Genomic DNA, 23317 nt, shown 5'->3' with positions numbered 1-23317 from the left:
GGCTTTGCAGATTCCTGGCACTAAAACGTCCATCACAAATCAGACTTTCACGGCCTCTCGATTCGAGCACTTGATGGCAGCAGAGGACCAGCGCACACGAGGGGCAATCCCCATGGAGGCGAAGCGAAAACAATCTGAGCAGGCTTACGAGGCATATTTTTCAGCTCTGACCCAGTATTTACAAAAGCCAACTTAATCCGTCTTCAAAGTCCCCCCCGCACTGTTTTTGCCCGCCGCATCCTGTTGTTGCGCGAGGTCGCGTGGGGGGCCCCCGCGCCCGTTCCGTGTGCGAGCGCGATGTGCCGTGCGCTCCGGAAACTCGACGGCTCGGTGCGGCGCGAGAAGACAAACAAGCGACGGGGACGGAGACGGACGCTGGCTGTGTGGCGGCGGTGGCGATGTGGTGGGGAAATGCGTAAGGCGGGGCTCCGAAAAGGGACACGATTGTAAAATTTAATGTGGTGCGGTGCGTGGGCCGGTGCTTGTTTCTTTTGTTTCCATAAAGGCTGGTGCATTGTGTGGCCATAAAGGCTGGTATACCGATGCATTGAAAATACTCCAGCGCAATTGCTGCTGGAGGAAATAAAATTATAAAAGTAAAAAAAAAAGACGACCGGGCTTTCTTGTGTTTTTCCTGGCCGCCTTTGCCTTGGCTGAGCTTTTACACTAAATCCCAACTCGCGCTGCTCAGGGCGGGGGGGGAGTGGAGCGAGTGGAGCGGGGGATGTGCGGGGAGGCAGAGCGAAGCGTAAGAGATGGACAGAGACTTACGCTGCCTCTTCTGATACCGCCGGGCCCTCTATGAGCTCCTGCGCTTGCTTGAACCAGGGAACTTTCGCCTCCACAGGAAGTTTCTCTAAAAACAACAGCAGACAAATGAAATCACTCTCAGCGCCCCGCGTCGGGTAAGAAGAATAAAGTGGTGCTTTGAGACAAAAATAAGACGCAGTTGTTTTCTTTGATGGTCACTACGAGAGGAATGTGGAATTACCACCGTCAGTCCATGGCTGTCAACAGGGAAGAGAACTGTTTGATTATAGATATTTGAACGCGGCGACATTTAGACTCGACTATATCTCGACTGCGAAAGTTCAATTCCTGGCCATGGTTTACATCAGCGGCGAGTCATATATGTGAATCGGTGATGCCCCCTTCTCAATCCGCCGACTTAATACATTCACATTGAGCAGTGTGGCAAAGTATGATAACCCACCCTGCAATGACATGGCCCACAGTTTACTGACATAGCATAGGGATGCCTTTGTCCAACTGAAGAGTGGCAATGGGCTTTACTTTATTCTTAAATTAAATGTTGTCTGTCGATTTTTTTCCCCCGCGCTTTATGAATTAACCATCTTAAGATCGACATGAATAAAAAAAACAAAAGTCGTAACTTGTTTTTTTCGCAAAAGGACACGTTGAAATCGTGGTATCAGTGCAAAGACATCAACCCAACATTGCCTATCAAAACTTGACTACCATCCGCACACACGTGGTGTAGCGCTAGTTTGCAATTATGTTGCTTTTCACTTAGCATTCAATTAATGTATAGCAACGACATAGAACGGTTGTGTGTGAAAGTCTATTGCAAATGGAATATTACGGCCAGGGTACTCCACGCAGTTTACAAAACTGTTTACAAAACTGTGTAGACACAACTCAAAAGTAAAATCCAGTCACTGAAGACACTATAAGATGTATAATATATACCCTAGTTTGACCCCCCCCACCCCACACCGTCTCACCTCTCTACATTGCACGGTAACTCACAAATCACTGAGAAGGAGCCCAATTGTGTTTACTCAGTGGTAAAGAGTTGCTTTCGGACAGGACAGGCATTATTAATTGCTCCATGAAGGATCTGAGTGTGGCTCATTCACTGTTGTTATGTCGTCCGTTGAGGGCAAAATAACTCCGCATCACGAGCAGGCCCGGTTTTTGCGAGGTCTGCCCGCCGTTTGGGTCTCGCTCACTCTCCCTGACAAGTGCAAACACTGCCTTCATCTGTATATGCGTGCAGCCTATATAAATCACGGGCCTCTTTAGTACAAAGGAGAGAAAAAAGGTCAAAGTGTCTGCGTGTTAAAGTGAGCATGGGCCTCTTCTCATCTCCGCTCGCGGCCCTGAAGCCAGTCAGTGGTGAAACTTTCACGTCCAGAATCGGAATCTGTATTTATCTTGGAGAAATCTGACAAGCTATGAAGCTCTTTTTCACAAATGTCCAGTAAGGGGCGGATCAGTACGTTACAACAACAAACGATACAACAAACACGATAGGAGTGCAAAGTATAGGAAAGGTAAGCAAAGCACTATAAATAAATAATGTTCAACTAAACTATTTTTATTTTACCCGGTAAGGCCCCTCTGAGCTACAGAGGTCTCCTTCAGAAGCGACTTGGCCCCAACGACAGCTCAACGAAATGGCTTATCACGTGCACATTTATAGCAGCCAAACACTCTAAACGATCTAAATAGCTCCTCCCAATGGCAGGAGCGATTCTTTCCATAGGATGGCCCCTGTTGATTTCCCACAAGGTGGTCCTAATTTTATTGATCTCCAGAGGGATGAAGGGCAGAGCTAAACTCACCAGAATATGAACTCGTGATCTTCCAACTGTCATTCACTCGCTCTACCCACAATGCCACCCAACTGTACAGCAAGATTGTTATGCTGTCACGTTGTTTTAAGATTTGCTCTTTTGTAGCGGTGAATGTGAACGTATCTCGCGTCCCATAATATCCAAAATAGATCAACGTTATTGGTGCGTATGAAGATAACACTTCAGGTATGTTAGTGTTGAATTTAGGAATCACAAGTTCTTGTTGTGTCGCAAATGCGTGACTATACTTATAACGTCTATGCCAATGAACTCCTGAAAGATAAATAAACATAGGGAATGTATCTCATCTGTATTTACCATGTGTTGAATTGTCTCCCTCTGTACAATTCAACATGATCTTGAAACGAAAGTGCAAGTCACTGTCATGACAACGAATATAAAACAATTGACTTAAAACTTCCGTGACTGCAGGAATTCATATTCTTGGTTCTTTCGGTAAATTCTAGATTTGAAGCTTTCGTGACTGCAAGGATTCATATTCTTAGGTTTTTTTCGGTAAAGTTACGTAGGTAAAAAATTAAAATTAATAAAAGTTAAATAAAATAAAATAAAAATCACGACGTTTCGGAGGCAACACAAGCTTCCGTCTTCAGGTGGAACCGTCACAGCATGATAGCTGTATCAAGTGAGAGAAATTCCAAGAACAAAGAACACAGTATTTGTTCTTGGAATTTATCTCACTTGATACAGCTATCGTGCTGTGACGGTTCCACCTGAAGACGGAAGCTTGTGTTGCCTCCGAAACGTCGTGATTTTTATTTTATTTTACTTTTATTAATTTTAATTCTTTCGGTAAAGTCACATAAATAGAAAAAAAACCCCCAAGATTTCGTTTCCTAAACTTTCCAACAACACCTGCTCATCGACGTACTATTCATCGCGCCACATTGTACAGGGCGAGCACGTGAGTAAAGTCACGTGATTGATGGGAGTTGCCCATGAGCCCCATCCTCTGCCTCGCGTGCACGTTGTGTGTAGACTCATTGTCCCTCCATCACCCATCATCGCACCTGTGCATCCATCAAGCCGGCTGTCCGTTCACACGAAGCGCGCACGATCCAATGCATTTTGCATCCATCAGCCTGGCCACCCCCGAAGACATTGGATTCGTCTGCCCGCATGCTCGCCCACCCACCCATCCGCGCTCACATCCGAGCATTAAAAGCCCATCTGCGTGCCCATCAATCCATCGGGACATGTGCTCCCGTCGGTCCATTATCTACGCATTCATTCCACGCCCCCCACCCCACGCCCCCGTGCTCAAGGTGGGTGGCGGAGGGCCTGAGCGGGTACCGCGGGGCTTGTAGCACGGCGTGGTCACCAGGCATTCCTCCTTGACGTGCGGCTTGATCTTGGTGTTGCAGCCGCCCGTGTGCTGCCCGCGGTGGTCGATGCAGAGCACCACGCGGTACTTGAGCCCACGGCCACACGTCACCGTGCACTGCGGGAGAGCAACAGGTTTCAAGTTTAATTTATTAGGTGTAGCCCTGTGAGCCATTCGGCTCTTGAATCGGGTGCAACCGCAACAAACAAAAAAACAAAAACATGAGCAAGAAAACATCTCAAAGTGACTGTTAGCAAACAGAAAATCCAAGAAAAGACAGCAAAATATTGCAGAAAAAGCACCGTACACCAACGCTGTGTGCAAAAATCCCAGTGGGATGCAAGTCAAACAACAACAACAACCACAAGACAACTTAGATTAAGGCCATCAGTCTAACTTTGTACTACAACAAACAAACAAGACCAAACCGAAAAACTTTTCAAAAATCACCAAAATAAAGCCATAAAAGCAATGAAACAGTGATCATAGAAACAGGCAGTGACCGTGGGCTCGGGGTCAACGCGGACAAGAATCGATCGATCTTCACCACGGCAGACGTTTCAACCGCGTTTTTCGTGCTGCGGTTAGTGTGCTCGGCTGGTCATCAAAAAGGCTGTGAGTTTAAATCGTGGAGAATTTTGTCGACCGGCCCATCGTATCTCGGGGGGGGGGGGGGGTCGACAAAATTCGTAACGTTTTTGTAGGTCAAAGGTGACCATCTTACGGATAAAGTGGGCCCCACCATGGGAATGTGCAATTTTGACTTGAGCTCAGAGCCACCAAATGTCGATGAGAGCCCACGCAATTATGACAACTCCTGTGCGTTATGTTTCTTTTGTAATTGTACGTATGGTTTGTTGATAAAATGCTTTTAATAAAGTTACAGAAATGAATAACCAATTATTAATTGATTTAGTGGAATTGAATAACGGGGAGTTTCATTATTTTGGTAGTTTGCTAACATTTTTTTACATGTGTAATGACCGAAAAATGAAGCCAATGTGTAGCCTAACGACAATTTAAAAATGAACAAAGGTCTCCGATTGGTAGAAAGAGGCTTCCATGGTGATTGGTCGGGAGGCAGACTTTTAAAGGGATTGGAGGAATAAGGTTTGAACAGGATTAAGCAGAAAACAGAGAGTACCCGTTCGAGGGGAAGGACAGGGATTGGCTAAGGCAAAATAACAAGGACATGAAGGTTCCAGAAAGGGGGGAGCATGAGGAGTGGAGACATTCGGAGGAGGTTACAATCTGAAGACAAAGCACGAAGCCTAGGGTCCCTTATTGTTGCTGTGCCCAAATAAAGTGGCTCTAACTACATCGTCGTCGGAGTCGTTACACATTAAACTAAACAAAGGCAACATTATATGGATTTCAAATGTTGCCGTTTCAAAAAACAAACACGAGGTTTTGATTGAAAGCTTTCGTGACTGCAGGGATTCATATAAAAATGTAAAACAATAAAATGTTATTGTTTTATATTTTTATTATTTTATTGTTTCCCTTCTATGTGACTTTACCGAAAGAACCAAGAATATAAACACGAGGTTTTTTTGTGTAATGGCCCAATAGTATTCCCGTTGGAAAAGCACAGTTGAATGTTGACATACAACTTTCGTGACTGCAGGAATTCATATTCTATGGTTATTTCGGTAAAGTCACGTAGATAGAAAAAATAATAACACTAAAATAATAAAAATAAAGTGAATAAAAAATAATAAAAATATCACGACGTTTCGATCGCAACACAAGCAATCGTCATAAAAAAGTCGTGATATTTGCATTTTTATAATTTTATTGTTATTATTTTTTCTATCTACGTGACTATACCGAAAGAACCATAGAATAAGCACAGTTGAGTTAATTATGACAGCTTTTGGCACGAAGCTACATCGTACACTGACTGACCTGTGCAAAGTGAGCAACGTGGTGAATCTGATGTGGCAAATGCCCCTCAAACTGCCTTTGATATCCCACAACGATGACCCCTTTGCTGGCTCCACAAGTTTTTTCTGGCCTCTTAATAGTTTGTTTGCTCGGGGGAGGAGGCATGCTGAGCGATTACTAAGCATGTGTCTGCCTGTTGCACCATGAATGTTGCCCTTGATGGGAATCACAATAAATGTAACTGAGATAAATTCATTCCACACCATCTGCTGTTTCCAGTCTCTCATTGCCAGCCACAATCAGCGATTTATGATGCATTTAACAATACCACATTTCAAGAATAATTTGTCAAATTCAGTCGAATAAAATAAACAAACTTGGCTATTGTTTGTATTACTTTGGGAGGATGACCAAGAGCCCGACCATAGAACACAAATATAGCATTGTCTCTTTGTTCAATGCTGTTATAAACACTTGAAGATGGTGCGTTCAAGTTATGGTCAGGGGTCGACTCAGACTCCTGTCCCAATGGGTTCGATAAAATGAATACCACTCTGTGAGAAATTATCAAAGTTTTCATGGAGAAACTGGCCTCAGGCATGGGAATGTGGAATTTACACCACCTGCTCAGTACTGTCAATAGAGAAGAGAAACTTTTACTTTGACGTCTATTTGTGTTGTTGCAGTAATTGACAGCAGTGCTGTCTGTGATCATCATCACACTTTGTGTAAACTCTTCACGAATACCATACAAAAAAAAATTATGGTCAATTTAGAGACCAACCAACCGTGAGACCAAGCTGGTTTTAGAAAGTTTTTTTTGCAATTGACCATGAATAGACTATTAACCAGATTCATAAAAAAGACAAGGAGATACAATCTCACCGTGGCTATTCACAGCAACAACAGAGATATTTTGCAAAAAAAAATCGAAATTGGATAAATTGAATTGGCGAAACGTGATTATTATTTGCCACGTGTTAGGGTCGTGATCGTCGTGGACTGCCTCTCCAGGCACCACTCCTCCCTACCGAAGACCACTCCTGCGCCATCCACTTGGGGCAGTCGTAGAGGTTGCAGGGCTGCGTGACCGCCGGCCGCAGCACGTACATGCACTTCCACTCCTCGACGGGCTCCAGGTGGCCCTGCTGGTCCTCCTCCACGCACGACACGGAGCGCGACTGCACGCCGCCGCCGCACGAGCTGGAGCACGCCGTCCATGGGCTTCCCTCCCACCTGCACGGTCCACGTCCACACCACACTGAGTTTGCGTGCCTCTCTCTCTCTCATCCCGTGGTCGCGTGGATTTTCCTCCGGGGTCCTCCGGTTCTTTCCCCCCTCCGCATTTAGAATCGACGTGCGTTCAGAGTATTCGGCTGCTACACATTTGCACGTCATGGGCCGTTTCGTTGAGCTGTCATTTGCGATTCCCAGGTGCGATTCAGAAAAAAGAGCTGTGTCGGTCATTGGGCCTTACCTGGTCAAATAAAAATTGTCTTATTCTTTCGTATGGATCAATAGCAGCAGATTAAAGATGTAATCTTAGATTCGCCATCCACTCAATTGTCTGTTCAGAAGCAGAGTGTATCTCGTCCATTCCTCTTTTAAAGGAGTGAAGACAATTAAAGAGTGAATAGATGTCCTGATCTTTCACAGGCAGGCCGCTGGGCAGACAATAGCCATATGCCCCCCCCCCCCCCTTATCCCTCTTTTTCCACTGTACAAATGAGCAGAGCCAGCCCAGCGTGGCTCAGCAGGTGCCCAGTTGTTTTCCACTGCGGAAGCCGAGCTGTGGCTCTGATAGCACAAGTAACGAACAGCATCGCCGCATTGTAGATGGCCACGATGATGCCGTGTGCTTGCATTTCAATATCAATTGAAATGCAGACGTCATTAGCCCTCTTCCCCCATGGTCGCTGGATCTTGCAGAGGTCCTCGTGTGCGTGATACACCAAACCTTGCAGAACTCTCGAGATTCTCAATAGATTTTGCAGTGCAGCAAGTAGGCTGTTTGCATTAAATTGCATTATTTTGAGCGTTATCTCCTCGTATGTGTGGGGTGTTCTCCGGTTACCTGTCAGATACTTGAGAAGGAAGGGGACAAACATCCTTAACAGGGCTTTCATGAACAAATGTTGTGAGGCATTTGTGTAAAAATAAAGAAATCGAGGGCATTCTTGTTATTCTTATTTCCATCACCCAGCCGCGTGGCACCGTCATATCAAAGGAGCTGATAAAATGAGTAACACTTTTTTGAGGAGTCAAAAAGTAGTTATCCTCATGGTGAAACCGGACCCTGCCATGGAGTATGGCATTTTCACCGCTGGCTCTGGACCACCAATAGGGCGGACTGCTGCCCAACGCTCATTGAGAAGGGCGACACGACCATTCACGGGGCCGAACCCAGATCGCTAGATTAGTATCGTAGATCGGTGCAAGGACCTGTCGCACGTACGCAGCCATGCTCAAACGCACACGTGCGCAGATACAATTACACGCTTGCACACTTCCACATCTATCATTCCACAAGGCTGTTAAGAAGGTGGGGCGCTGGTGTGGATTTTGTAAAAAAAAATCGACTCTCAGGAAAACAAACCTGGCACCCACCAACCGCCCTAACTTACACCTCTACACAATACAGAAGCCCTTACTGGGGCCATGCACGTGTGAGGGATTAACTAGAGAATGCACCTTGTTTTCTGCAGGGTTTTTTTTCTGTACCACTCCAATTTGTGTCATCAAACTCAGTCAGCTGTGCTCGTGTGAAAAATTGCCAACTCGCCTTCGGCTAATGTTGCCTAACCCGAACCTAACCTTGACGAGTCGGCTTCATGACCAATATTTTCCCACCCAATTAATCCTGATCTAAGTTCCTCACTCGGGTTCCATTGCAGTGCGTACAAGCTGGATTTCAGCATGGGGCAGTAACCCACCTCTCTTGCTATACCTGAGCCAGTTTTGGATATCCCACATTCTTCTGGCAAGAGCCATTCCCTCCGTGAGACTTTCACTGTCCCGCAATGTGGCACTCAAAAAAGATGGTGAACGCGTTGTAGTGCATGAAGGTGCTTCGTGGTATTACACATGATTAAATACAGCTTCATAATCATGTGTAATACCACGAAACACCTTCATGCACTACAACGCGTTCACCATCTTTTTTGAGTGCCACATTGCGGGACAGTGAAAGTCTCATGGAGGGAATGGCTCTTGCCAGAAGAATGTGGGATATCCAAAACTGGCTCAGGTATAGCAAGAGAGGTGGGTTACTGCCCCATGCTGATTTTAGCAGAGAAACACTTTGACTTGTCTGCCAGCATTGGGGAACTATGTATCTATGTATGTTGAACTTCTTATAGGCCAGACACAGGCCATTGTTCATTGTTGTTAAATGAGAGATTCCATATGGCGCCTATTATGCTATTTACAAGCTAACGGATTACTCGAACATTTGGAGATTTCCTATCCCTATCGTTAATAACTATTGCGCTGGCAAAAATTACTCAACTGACATGTATTTCTTGTAATGCCAATGTAATATTTCCATGCTATTGAATTGGCTTTGAGCTGGACGCAGTGGTGCAATTAGGAGGCGAGCGTTGGTAGATCAAACTACCCAAATCTACCGGGATGCACGGTGGCTGGGAGACAGAAGCACACTGAGTGGATGGAATCCATCTGTGCGCAGCTCTGCGTGTTATCATCTCAAATGTTGGTGATTTTCTATAGGTACTCCAATTTCCTCGCACTTGGAAATATCGAAAACATTTAATTGGCCAAACATCTCATTGCATAATAAAATAACACGATTCTTGTTATTATTATCATTAAATATATGTTTTAGATTTGAAGCTTTCGTGACTGCAAGGATTCATATTCTTAGGTTTTTTCGGTTAAGTCACGTAGGTAAAACATCAAAATTAATAAAAATAAAATAAAATAAAAATCACGACGTTTCGGAGGCAACACAAGTCTCCGTCATCAGGTGGGACCGTCACAGCCAGATTAGCTGCATCAAGTGAGGCAATGATTCAAGATGTAATCCCTTAAAAGCAAGTTGAGGGGGGAGGAGAGGGGGGGGAGCTCATCAGAATGTGGTAGCCAATGAATGGAACGTATCGGGAGGGAGGGGGGCGGGGCTCAAAGACGGCACGGAGTGCTATACCACAGAGCCCATGGCATTTCTGACCAACACCACCTGACCGGTGAATTAAGACATGTACATCGGGCCCTCAGGATGAACGGATACTCTGACCGTACTATCCGCCAAGCTGTCTCTCCCACCACACAGAAACAGCCACATGAAACTCCGACCAAAACTATCACGTTACCATACATAGCAGGCGTGACCATAACGATCTCCAAAATTCTAAACAAACATAAGATCCAAGTCCGATTCAGTACAGTGCACAAAATCCGTGATCTGATTCCATCTGTGAAGGATGTCGTTCCTGACTTACAGTATCCTGGAGTCTACAAATTGAGTTGCATTTGTGGTGATTGCTACATTGGAGAAACGAAACGTCATGTTTCTGATCGTGTCCGCGAGCACAAGTCAGATCTGAAACACGGCAGAACTGATTCTTCTGCCGTGGCCGATCATTGCTACAACTCGGTGGGCTCTCATGAAATTGTCTTTTCCGAGACCAAGGTTCTCTGCAAACCTCCTGGCTACCATCAAAGGTTTGTACACGAAGCCATACAAATATACAAACACAGACATAATTTCAACCGTGATGATGGGTACAAACTTAGTAATCATTGGAAAGATGTTATCAACCACGCAAAAAAGACTTAATTACACTTTTTTGGACCATCTTATCTGACAGGCACTATTTTACTTTACCGAGTGTTAACATCCCCAGTGTTTAACAGTACTCTCTTCATTGTTCAGCCAGCATTGGTATAAACATGGGCATTTTCGTTATTTTCTATCATGTGTGTCAGGCCTCCCCTCCCCCTCTCTGTCCAATGCGTTGGCGTGTGCAGCAGTAGTTGCTTGCGCACAACCGCGTCCACGCCGTCGACATGTACCACGTCTTCTTGGTTCTTTCGGTAAAGTCACGTAGAAGGGAAGTAATAAAATAATAAAAATAAAACATAATAAAACAATTCTCACGACGTTTCGGCCACAACGCAAGCAGCCATCCTCAGGCGTTGTGGCCGAAACGTCGTGAGAATTGTTTTATTATGTTTTATTTTTATTATTTTATTACTTCCCTTCTACGTGACTTTACCGAAAGAACCAAGAAGATGAATCCCTGCAGTCACGAAAGCTTAAAATCAAAAAGTGTACCACGTCGTTCATTCTTTTGGCCCCGCCCCCCCTCCCCCTCCCGAGGCGTTCTACGTGACACGTCGTGCCGTCTTTGAGCCCCGCCCCCCTCCCTCCCGATACGTTCCATTCATTGGCTACCACATTCTGATGAGCTCAACCCCCTCTCCTCCCCCCTCAACTTGCTTTTAAGGGATTACATCTTGAATCATTGCCTCACTTGATGCAGCTAATCTGGCTGTGACGGTCCCACCTGATGACGGAGACTTGTGTTGCCTCCGAAACGTCGTGATTTTTGTTTAATTTTATTTTTATTAATTTTGATGTTTTACCTACGTGACTTTACCGAAAAAACCTAAGAATATTAAATATATGAACAAGTGTCTCCATATAACTGAACTGACACAGGGCTATGTTTAAAACAAGTGATGTTGACTCTGAATGGATTTTCACCCGAAGGACATCAATGACTGAAATACATTCATCAACATGCTGATGTTCAAATACAATTCTGAAATAACGAATTGTTAATAAAGGTCTGCCAGTGTTATAAAATACCAAAAAATTATTACATAAGGAGAAAATAACGCTATCTCATACATATGCCTATCATTGGAATGAAGAGTTAGTAAGAAAGCAATAAAAAGCAAGGAATATTGCCATTATAAATACAGATGCCCTGAATGTACTTTAAAACGATTATCGCTCTTTCCCTGACACAATCCTGCTTGCAATATTTTCCACATGTTGCCAATTTACAGTTCAGCAAAACGGGACACTTCACATGCATTTCATTGAGTAACAACGAGTCAGCCAGCTCTGGCACTTGAATTATTAGACCCTCGTACGGTTATCGAGCAGCGCGTTGCTTTAACTGTAATAATACGAATTAATGCCAAGAGAAAAATAACATCCACTCTCAAAGCGCGTCAGAAATCAGCAGCGTTCTTTCAGCGGTAAGAAAAAAAGTGACGTGTGCAACGCATCAAGCTGACAATTTCGCGTTTGTCTTGGCTTTTTTAAAAAAAAAACTATTCATTCACGTGTTCCCAATTTTATACATTTTTCTTTCGCACATTTATTTTTCTTGAAGCAGCTTCATCGCGATCGGCGAGCGTGGAGAAAGTGAGGGGTCGGGGGTCAGAGCGTGCCGCGCGCTAAGTGTTCCCGCATGCCGTCATCACTCACCGTGGGAGGGGCTGGTAGTGGTCGTAAGACATAATCTGTTTGAATCCATCGCTGCAAAAACAACGGCAGAGAGTACACAACATCACACGCTCACTTTGTTTTTAAATGCGTTAAAGCATTACCGCACATCGGTTCGCGTAAAGTAAAGTACCTATGCATGTGTGTGCCTCTGTGTGCAAGCTTATATTCCCGCAGAAAAAAATGTCGTCTCAAAGGAACCAACAGCATTGGCAAGGTGCTAGATAGGACACATTGTTTAGTTGAAATTAGATCTTTGAGGAACAAAAATATGAATAAGAATGCAGAGTGAATCTGCTTTAAAGATATCTACAAACTCCTTGAATATATTTAGGAGAATTTCTTTTTTTTACGAAATGTGGGCGGTGTGCTGACGCGGTATATAGCGCACTACGCTATGAACCAAGTTCAAGTTTAAAGTTGATTTTGTTTATTTTGTTCGTATGTTTGCCAGGTGAGAGACCCGGAAAATTATCATTTGCAAGATTGACGGGGTCACGAACACTGGCAAAAAAGGAAAACGAATGAAATGAAGAATCGCATTGAAGCAAATAGAAATGAGACCAAAAACACAAGCCTCAAAAACAAACTGTATCACGTGAGAATAAAAAAATATTGCACAAACATAAATACTTGCGAATTCAAAGTTAAATAGACAATTTCCTGCAGTGCATGTTGACTCAGCCGGATTATTTTTAGACTGATCATAGTACAATTACAAAATTAATTGACAAAAAGATTAAACGTTTAAACAGATATAGGGTGACTTTAGGACTAATGTGTGGACAGAGAAGGATTTATGTCATATGCAATTGCAACGAGGCCATCTGAGTTTGATTCATGACATGGCATCGGAGACCTTCAAAATGCAGTAGATTGACACAAGACTGTTATTCATTCATTTCGTTATTACAAATAACCACGCCACGTTTAAAGTTCACCATTTTTGACGTCAGCACGTTAATGGCAATAATAGCTCCGAGTTTGTAGAAGGTTTCATGCATCTGTCGCCATTGTTTGCGATTCCTCGTGTTAAAAAAGAGAGTAAATATTTGAGCTGCACATGTGGATTTGGCAGCTGAACGAGCGTGCGAACCCGGTCACGAGGCAGATGCAATGTGACACCACGATAAGCAGGAAGAAAAAAGGGCATTTGCTCCCGATAAATTACTAAAGTTCACTGCAGTACACGGCCACAAAACTGTGGCTCATTGCAGTTCTCCCAATCTATGCAATCTTTTACGCGAGGTTTTTCTTTTTGGTTTGTGGAAGAAAAACAATTCCAAAACGTGTCGAGTGACTCGTACGATTGGCTATTGCAGAGTCACATGACTACTGGACCCACAATGCTCACTTGTGAAATTGCTCCAAAGCTGAGATGAACCAAACATCTTTGTGAATAAAATGTTTTTTTTGGACAAATACAATAGTGCCACATATGCACTATAGGAGCAAAATAATATATATAAAATAATTATGGGGGAAAGTCTATGTCTTATTTAAAACATAACCACCACGCAGCCCTATATTCGTGAAACACGACACACTAAGTCTTTCAAATGACAGATGTAGATTTTACATTTGTTTTTTTACATTTTACTTATTAGCGCAAATGAGTCCGCAGCTCCATTCAAATCAAAACCACATTTTCGCTTAGCAAGCTTCCTATAAATGGCATTCACGGGGCTCGGGGTAGATCGGCACAGAATCGCATTGCTCAATGCGTGCATTGCAGGTGTAGCCACGCAGTGCAGTGCGTTTGGCCTCATTGCCAAAAGACCGTCTGCATCAGTTACAATTACACGAGAACAAACCCCGTTGGCATTGTGCCCCAAGCCTGATATTGCTTCGGCAGCTCAATTATAATTATCAGGCGAGCTTTGGCATGCGCTCGTGAAGAGAGGTAACGAGTTCCCAGGCGCTGTTCCCGAGCAGAAAAAAAGCAAACGCCGTCTCTGGCAGACGCGCGCTGACACCGCTGCGCACCATGTCCAAGCGCTGATGTCACGGGGAAGAGATTCTCTAACCACTTTTTTGTCTCGCTCGCCCGAGTTCCTTTACAAATTCGAGCCGCACTCGTACGGAGTAAACCCCCACGTGCGATTTACAGGGCTCGGCTTCGAAACATGCGAGATTGCAAGCAAGTGCCATTCTCCTAGGGGAGAATTATTTTTTTAAAAGGCGAAAGGTGGCCTACATGGGAGGAAGGATGACCCCGCACTTTTGCTGCACTGCGACGAGCAGCCAAGAGAAGTGGCCGCGGTGGCACCACCCCTCTGCCGTATTCACCTTTGACCCTTTCGCATGTGCACCTGCGCAGGCAACGTCGCACGGCACGTGCGTTCCTGGTGGAATACGTTATATGTAGGGGGGACCTTTGTGCCCTCCGTACACGAAAAGCCCCCCCCCCGGTGCACCGGCCGTTGTTTGACTCAGCCTTGCTTGAACGTTTACGCAACCCGGGTCTGGGAGGGTTGGTCCTCCCCCCCCATGCCCCCACCTGCGGTTTGGAAAACATTCTTTCCGAGTCGACTTATAGACTCTTAAAAAAGAGATGCTTCTTGCATTGAACAGGCATTTCACGGTGCACTTAAATCCGGTCACCTCCGTTACTAATCTCTCCCCGCTGTGATTACTTTTAACACCCGGGGACACTGCGGACTGCCGTTCGCATTCCGTCAGCCCACGGGGTGGTCGATGCGATTAGACATTAACAATGCGGGACTGCGTTTATCGGCGATGCCTTCGCAGCTGCAGACTATGCAGCAAAGTGGCTGTGACGGTCCCACCTGATGACGGAGACTTGTGTTGCCTCCGAAACGTCGTGATTTTATTATTTTATTTTTTATTAATTTTAATTTCATTTTTTACCTACGTGACTTTACCGAGAGAACTAAGAGTACGCACTAATGTCACTCACGAAGCCGAAGCAAATGTGCAGGGTTGGTGGCGGGGGATCGTGAGCGGCGTAGGTTGCTTACCCCAGTGACGGCAGCAAGGGGGTCTTTTATTATCATAAAAACACCGTTGCTGGGGTGGGTCGAGAAAACTTACACACCACCCTGCATATGAACTCAAATTGAGTCTCAGAGTGTCCATACACTCGAGAACAAGCCCGCCGTCCATACAGCATGTGTGGACTCAAAGAGGAAGCTGACCAGCAAACGCCACACAGTAAACAGAGACTCTTCTACTTACGAACATTCGACTTACGAACTTTCAGAGATACGAACAAACTTGGTCCGTATGTCCCAGTTGCTTGTTCGTACCGAGAGTCGTAAGTTCGACCGCCCCGTGCAATAGATGGCGGTGGTGGCATCTACACCTGTAGAACATGAAGAACCAGTGGCATCTATAACTTTGAAAGCCATTCCCCGTGTTTAGCGTACATGCCGTACAACATGTTTGGAATCGACATGAGTAAAGTTGGACTCACGAACAGACCTCTGGAACCTAACTCGTTCGTAAGTAGAGGAGTCCCTGTATATGCAAACGCGATAGAGTACATGTGCCACACAGCGCGTTTCCCGAGGGCGGAGTGGTGGCGCTGCGTCACGCACCGCAGCTATCAACCCACAATCACTCGAGTTCCATTCCCGATCACAGCTAACATCAGTTGGCGAATGACATTTGAACCCGGACCATTGCCCCCGTTCACCAAACCCTACACTGCCCAGCGTGGTGATGTATGGCCAAAGAACTCACGTGACTGATACGGCATTGGAGACCTCCACCCAGTGGTGGAGTGATACAGGGCTTTAAGTTATCCAAAACAGAGGTTGTTTTGTATTAGATCACGTAAATATATAAATGTGTCGTTAAACCTACAACCACCCAACACACCCAATTATAAGGTTTGTCACGTAAAAGAAACATGCCAATTAGTTACTAGTTCAGCACGCCGGTGTGTTGGAGAGCAAACCAATGCTAATAATTGGCTGTGTCGGGTGGTGGTGGGTTTAACGACACATTAATACTTACGCGATTAACCCCAAAAACACGTCTATTATGGATAACATTGGTCGCGAAAGCCTACTACGTGTTAGACTGACTGGAAGTTAGTTTTGCTTTGGTGAATATCTTTTACCCATCGAGAAGATAATCGGGCCACACAATTAGCAACGAGACAGTAGCAACAGCAGCAGCATCGACAAAACCTGGAGTTGCCCAGCCACGTGACTTTCACTTAAAGCCCAAAGCACGGGCACCACGGGCTGCTTGAGTCACTGTGACCGCGCCCCACCTTGCCAGGTGCTCCGCCTTACCTGGATGGACAGGGCTCCATGCTGCATTCCCGTAGCCTGGGCTTCGGCTTCTTGTTCTCGGGGTAATAGTTGCAGAAGTGGTCGGAGGCGATACGGGCGTTCCGCATGTCCACACACTCGGCCGACGTCAGCTGGTAGCCTGAGCCACAGACGGGGAAACTCAATGGTCAGCTGATCGCGCTGCACGGACCCGGACGTTCCATGTGTCCGCTTGAGAAGCACGAAGATTCTTCGGTGGCGGCACAAGACAAAGGCAAACTAAGCACAAGCTTCAGAGCCCCATGCGTGTCAAGAGGCACCGGATTCACAATACAAATTATGGTTACGCCGAATTAAACCTTTATAAACAGTTGCATTTAGAGGCTTACCACCCTTTTCTCTCCGCCTGATGACGAACGCTTGTGTTGCGATCTAAACGTCGTAGTTTTTGTTTATTTTATTTTTTATTAATTTGAACCTATCTACGTGACTTTACCGAAAGACCCATAGAATATATAACCTAAGATAGTTTTTTTTAAGTAAAAGAAAGCTCATAATTTTCACAACAATATTAAACTATTCTAAGCGTAATGAGTCATATTCTCAGGTTTTTTCCGTAAAGTCACGTAGGTAAAAACATTAAAATTAATTAAAGTAAAATAAAACAAAACAAAAATAAAATTCACGACGTTTCGGAGGCAACACAAGTCTCCGTCATCAGGTGGGACCGTCACAGCCGAATTAGCTGCATCAAGTGAAGCAATGATTCAAGATGTAATCCCTTATAAGCAAGTTGAAGGGAGGTGGAGAGGGGGAGGGGAGAGCTTATCAGGCTGTGGTAGCCAATGAATGGAAACGTATCGGGAGGGAGGAGGAGCGGTGATCAAAGACTGCACGCAGTGCTCAACACAATGAATGGAGACGTGTCGGGACGGAGGGCGAGCGGCGATCAAAGACTGCACGCAGTGCTCAACACAATGAATGGAGACGCGCCGGGACGGAGGGCGAGCGGTGATCAAAGACATCACGTAGTGCTCAACACAATGAATGGAAACGTGGCGAGCGGTGATCAAAGAACAATGAAGAGATTACTGTTAAACACTGTGGATGTTAACACTCGGTGAAGTAAATTAAAATAGTGCCTGTCAGATAAGATGGTCCAAAAAGTGTAATTAAGTCTTTTTTGCGTGGTTAATAACATATTTCCAGTGATTACTGAGTTTGTACCCATCATCACGGTTGAAATTATGTCTGTGTTTGTATATTTGTATGGCTTCGTGTACAAACCTTTGATGGTAGCCCGGAGGTTTGCAGAGAACCTTGGTCTCGGAAAAGACAATTTCATGAGAGCCCGCCGAGTTGTAGCAATGATCGGCAACGGCCGAAGAATCAGTTCTGCCGTGTTTCAGATCTGACTTGTGCTCGCGGACACGATCAGCAACATGACGTTTTGTTTCTCCAATGTAGCAATCACCACAAATGCAACTCAATTTGTAGACTCCAGGATACTGTAAGTCAGGAACGACATCCTTCACAGATGGAATCAGATCACGGATTTTATGCACTGTACTGAATCGGACTTGGATCTTATGTTTGTTTAGAATTTTGGAGATCTTTTTGGTCACGCCTGCTATGTATGGTAACGTGATAGTTTTGGTCGGAGTTTCATGTGGTTGTTTCTGTGTGGTGGGAGAGACAGCTTGGCGGATAGTGCGGTCAGAGTATCCGTTCATCCTGAGGGCCCGATGTACATGTCTTAATTCATCAGTCAGGTGGTGTTGGTCAGAAATGCCATGAGCTCTGTGGTATAGCGTTTTGATGAGAGAATTCTTTTGAGATGGGTGGTGGTGGGAATCCGGTTTCAAGTAGGAATTTGTGTGGGTGGCTTTCCTGTAGACAGAATGTCCCAAGGATCCGTCAAGCCGCCTCTTAAACAGAATATCCAAGAATGGTAGTTTACCGTCTTTCTCCACTTCCATGGTGAATCTGATAGATGGGTGTCTAGAATTGATGTGGTCCAAGAAGTGGTTCAATTCTGGGAGGCCATGTGGCCAGATGACGAAAGTTTGAATCAGACGCCATCCAGACATCCACCCTGCGTCCTTCCCTGTGGAAGAGATATGTGGATGACACTTTCGTCATCTGGCCACATGGCCTCCCAGAATTGAACCACTTCTTGGACCACATCAATTCTAGACACCCATCTATCAGATTCACCATGGAAGTGGAGAAAGACGGTAAACTACCATTCTTGGATATTCTGTTTAAGAGGCGGCTTGACGGATCCTTGGGACATTCTGTCTACAGGAAAGCCACCCACACAAATTCCTACTTGAAACCGGATTCCCACCACCACCCATCTCAAAAGAATTCTCTCATCAAAACGCTATACCACAGAGCTCATGGCATTTCTGACCAACACCACCTGACTGATGAATTAAGACATGTACATCGGGCCCTCAGGATGAACGGATACTCTGACCGCACTATCCGCCAAGCTGTCTCTCCCACCACACAGAAACAACCACATGAAACTCCGACCAAAACTATCACGTTACCATACATAGCAGGCGTGACCAAAAAGATCTCCAAAATTCTAAACAAACATAAGATCCAAGTCCGATTCAGTACAGTGCATAAAATCCGTGATCTGATTCCATCTGTGAAGGATGTCGTTCCTGACTTACAGTATCCTGGAGTCTACAAATTGAGTTGCATTTGTGGTGATTGCTACATTGGAGAAACAAAACGTCATGTTGCTGATCGTGTCCGCGAGCACAAGTCAGATCTGAAACACGGCAGAACTGATTCTTCGGCCGTTGCCGATCATTGCTACAACTCGGCGGGCTCTCATGAAATTGTCTTTTCCGAGACCAAGGTTCTCTGCAAACCTCCGGGCTACCATCAAAGGTTTGTACACGAAGCCATACAAATATACAAACACAGACATAATTTCAACCGTGATGATGGGTACAAACTCAGTAATCACTGGAAATATGTTATTAACCACGCAAAAAAGACTTAATTACACTTTTTGGACCATCTTATCTGACAGGCACTATTTTAATTTACTTCACCGAGTGTTAACATCCACAGTGTTTAACAGTAATCTCTTCATTGTTCTTTGATCACCGCTCGCCACGTTTCCATTCATTGTGTTGAGCACTACGTGATGTCTTTGATCACCGCTCGCCCTCCGTCCCGGCGCGTCTCCATTCATTGTGTTGAGCACTGCGTGCAGTCTTTGATCGCCGCTCGCCCTCCGTCCCGACACGTCTCCATTCATTGTGTTGAGCACTGCGTGCAGTCTTTGATCACCGCTCCTCCTCCCTCCCGATACGTTTCCATTCATTGGCTACCACAGCCTGATAAGCTCTCCCCTCCCCCTCTCCACCTCCCTTCAACTTGCTTATAAGGGATTACATCTTGAATCATTGCTTCACTTGATGCAGCTAATTCGGCTGTGACGGTCCCACCTGATGACGGAGACTTGTGTTGCCTCCGAAACGTCGTGAATTTTATTTTTGTTTTGTTTTATTTTACTTTAATTAATTTTAATGTTTTTACCTACGTGACTTTACCGAAAAAACCTGAGAATATGAATCATTGCAGTCACGAAAGCTTCAAATCTAGAACGTAATGAGTCAAATTATTATTCTACACGACTGTGATATATAACTGCCGTGGGACTTGTCCAGCATAAATTGTGTGCAGCCAAGTGACACACCCAAAAATAATATCTGCGTAGGGCCCTAATGGGCTGCTGGTACCACCGCTGCGTGTCATTGCAATGTGCCCAACCGTGAGGTCCTTAAGTTTTTATACATTTTTTCTATGTTCTTCATTTAATCAATTCCCATAATTTTGTAAAGTGAACAGCAAATATATTTGATTTTTAACTCGGAGTTTTTGGGGCTTAAAACGTTCTTGCGAGTGCCACAACAACTTACAAAAAACTACCTACATCAGCATGGCGGATATTGGGTTTTCAATACTCATTAATATTTCCTACCGAGTTCTGACATTCGTCCGATATTTATTCATTTATTTGCTACGAAGAAGGGCCATTGCTTGAAACGTCACCTTTTATATTAGATTTTTTCATTTTCAGGCCACAGCATTATTGATGAATGTGTTTCGTGTTTGTGCACCACTACCAATGCAGAATTACCAAATACTTGATTTTATTTGAAATAGTATTATTGATTTTTTAACGATGACATCATGTCCTACTGTCTACAAAAACCAGGAGATTATTGGCTGCAAGGGTCAACCAGATTCTGTAGACTCCGAGATTGTTCAATCAATTACCATGATTCTATAGATGGCATTTTTTCTTTGAATACTCAATTTCCAATTTCTGGTAATACATTAGCACGACATTCATCATAATGTAATGAACACGGAAAGAATGATGCACAAGACATTATAAACGACAACATAGCACTTGCTCTGGCTCTCCACGTAAAAGAACTCAACTCAACCTGAAATCAAATTTATACAGGTAGGAACCTCCTGGTTACACCAGCCCACAGGGGATTATTGTGTCTGTCCATCCGTCCTGTATCCAAAAATGGGAGGGGTGGGGCTGGGTGGAGAGGGGAGGGTGGGGAGGAGCTGGATGGGGAGGGTGGGGAGGGGCTGGGTGGGGAGGGGAGGATGGGGAGGCGCTGAGTGGGGAGGGTGGGGCTGGGTGGGGGGTGGGAGGGGTGGGGCTGAGTGGGGAGGGGCTGGTCACCCCGTGGTGCCCTTATAAAACTCAACGTTTAACCTACTCACGCCGGCTTGTGCCCACCCTCACAGTCGGCCATATTTGCGGAATACACCACGCCGCCGTTGACCCTGGCCATTGACCGAGCAACCCAACGTTCCTACCAGCTCCCTCCGCAGGAATGTGTTACCTTGATGGCCCACAGCCAATAGGGTGCAGTGTGGTACTGTACGAGCACATGTGTTTCTTTGGGCATGAGTTGAGCAGAGGTGCCATGGTGGTGAGATGTTAACTACCTGGCCTGGTATATATAAGTGCGTGGGTTCGATCCCAACCCTGGCGTCTTTATATTTGGAATGTGCATGCTTTCCCTACGGTTGTGTGGATTTTTCTCCGGTTCCCCCAGCTTTTCCCTCCACGTTTAGAAATGTGCGATTCGAGTATTTGGCTACTATACATTCCCACGTGATGAGCCACTTCGCTCTGCTATCAGTTGTGGCCAGGTCGCTTCTGAAAAAAAGCCATGTAGCTGAGTGGGCCTCGCCCGGTAAAATAAAAAAAATCGTTTAGTTTAGGAAGAGGCCATGTTGAGTGATTGACAGATGGTACATAGCAAAGAGATCTCAAGAGAGTGTTGACCTTCTGATTTAATCTCCCTTACATATACACTTAACATCAGGTGTGATCCTACCAATGGCAGCTTTGTTTAATTTATTAACTTCACCTGTCTTTATAACACCCTTTCATATACCTCGCAGTTGTAAGTTGTGGTGTACTTAAAACATGTGGTGCTATGTGAATGGTGCGGTGTTTGTAAGCATTCTGATTGATCTAAGTGTCGTGCGATGAGGTTGTATGAGATTTGACTCAAGTCAAGTCCAATAGATTTAAAATGCGGGTTGGGTGAATATTAGGGTAAGAGGTTAGATTTATAGATAGTGGTTATGGGTGGCGCTTTGGAGTACTTTGTAGTTGTGAGCTGAACCCCACTGACTCAGTCGACACATTTCAGTTTCAAACACAACTACCGAGATCACATTTAAACTGATCACGGACCCATCAACATGAAAGACACTCTGTTCAAATAAAAACAGCATTGCAGAACACTTCTCTGGAATGCTTCACCGCACTCTTCCAGCGCAGTTTTACGTTTTGCATTTGAAGCAATCGCAATTTTTGTCGGCGTATTTTCTGAATGTTCCTAGGTTATGTGGAGGCGGGGTGCATCTAACTGCAGGGAAGTCAAGGTGAGCAGGTCATGTTTGTTCTCTCTATAAATGTCACCAATGCACGCTCGGTTTTTTCTGCAACGGTGCCGGCATAAAAAAAAATCAAGAACATGGAGAAGAGGAAGAGGCCTATACAGAGACGGAGAAACCAAGACATGGGGGCAGCACACTGAGAATACCTCCTTTGTCCGCTGTGTCTCTGGACAACAACGTTGTCAAACATTTGAAGATACGCATGCCAGAGGGGCACAACTGGAAAACACACCAGAGTATTGAATACCTCGGGCATAGGTATGAGTTTTGAATTTATAACATTTTGGATTTAAGAATTTTTTTAAATTCCTTTTTGTGGCTTTTTGTTGAAGGTGAACCGGGATCAGGGAAATTAAATGCACGTATGTATGTTTGACTTCTTTTGCACCGTACATAGCCAACCGTTCAAATAAATAAACAGAAGAGTGAAAGATGGTGAGTTTCTAGAAAGTGACATTTGAGAATGCAAACCTTTTAATGTGATTAACGATAGTTTACAAACAATACATGTTACCTGCCATGGCATATGTATAATTGACATGGACACGGATACAAACTAAATGGAACAAATACTGAGAGGTCCACAAAAAAACTTGTAGAAATACATGGTGGGAATTACACTGACAGACAGAAATAGGTTACATGAAACAGAGAACGCAAATTAGATACATCACTGAAAGTAAGTGAACTTGGCAGGACATATCACTGCAAGAGATGATGGCTGATTTGACAAGGCTAGCGATGGATTCGTAGGCAAATGAGGGAACCCCACCCAAAAGTGTGATTG

The 23317-nt window shown here is 44.8% G+C and overlaps 1 protein-coding gene across 1 annotated transcript in view; it reads right to left on the bottom strand.

Annotated features, from left to right (window-relative positions):
- Positions 1–767: 767 nt before the first annotated feature.
- LOC144722045 (ADAMTS-like protein 1) overlaps positions 768–23317 on the bottom strand; it is a 142758-nt gene continuing 120208 nt past the window's right edge. The window contains exons 11-15 of the mRNA XM_078600124.1: positions 16579–16717; positions 12296–12346; positions 6864–7068; positions 3915–4062; positions 768–856 (exon numbers count right to left, since the gene is read on the bottom strand). Of these exons, the coding sequence (XP_078456250.1) occupies positions 768–856; positions 3915–4062; positions 6864–7068; positions 12296–12346; positions 16579–16717 (632 nt within the window). The remainder of the gene's footprint in view (positions 857–3914; positions 4063–6863; positions 7069–12295; positions 12347–16578; positions 16718–23317) is intronic.

Source organism: Lampetra planeri, chromosome 13, assembly GCF_965212315.1.
Source record: "Lampetra planeri chromosome 13, kcLamPlan1.2.h2, whole genome shotgun sequence".
NCBI classification, from domain to species: Eukaryota; Metazoa; Chordata; class Hyperoartia; order Petromyzontiformes; family Petromyzontidae; genus Lampetra; species Lampetra planeri.
This window is presented reverse-complemented; position numbering and strand designations above follow the sequence as displayed.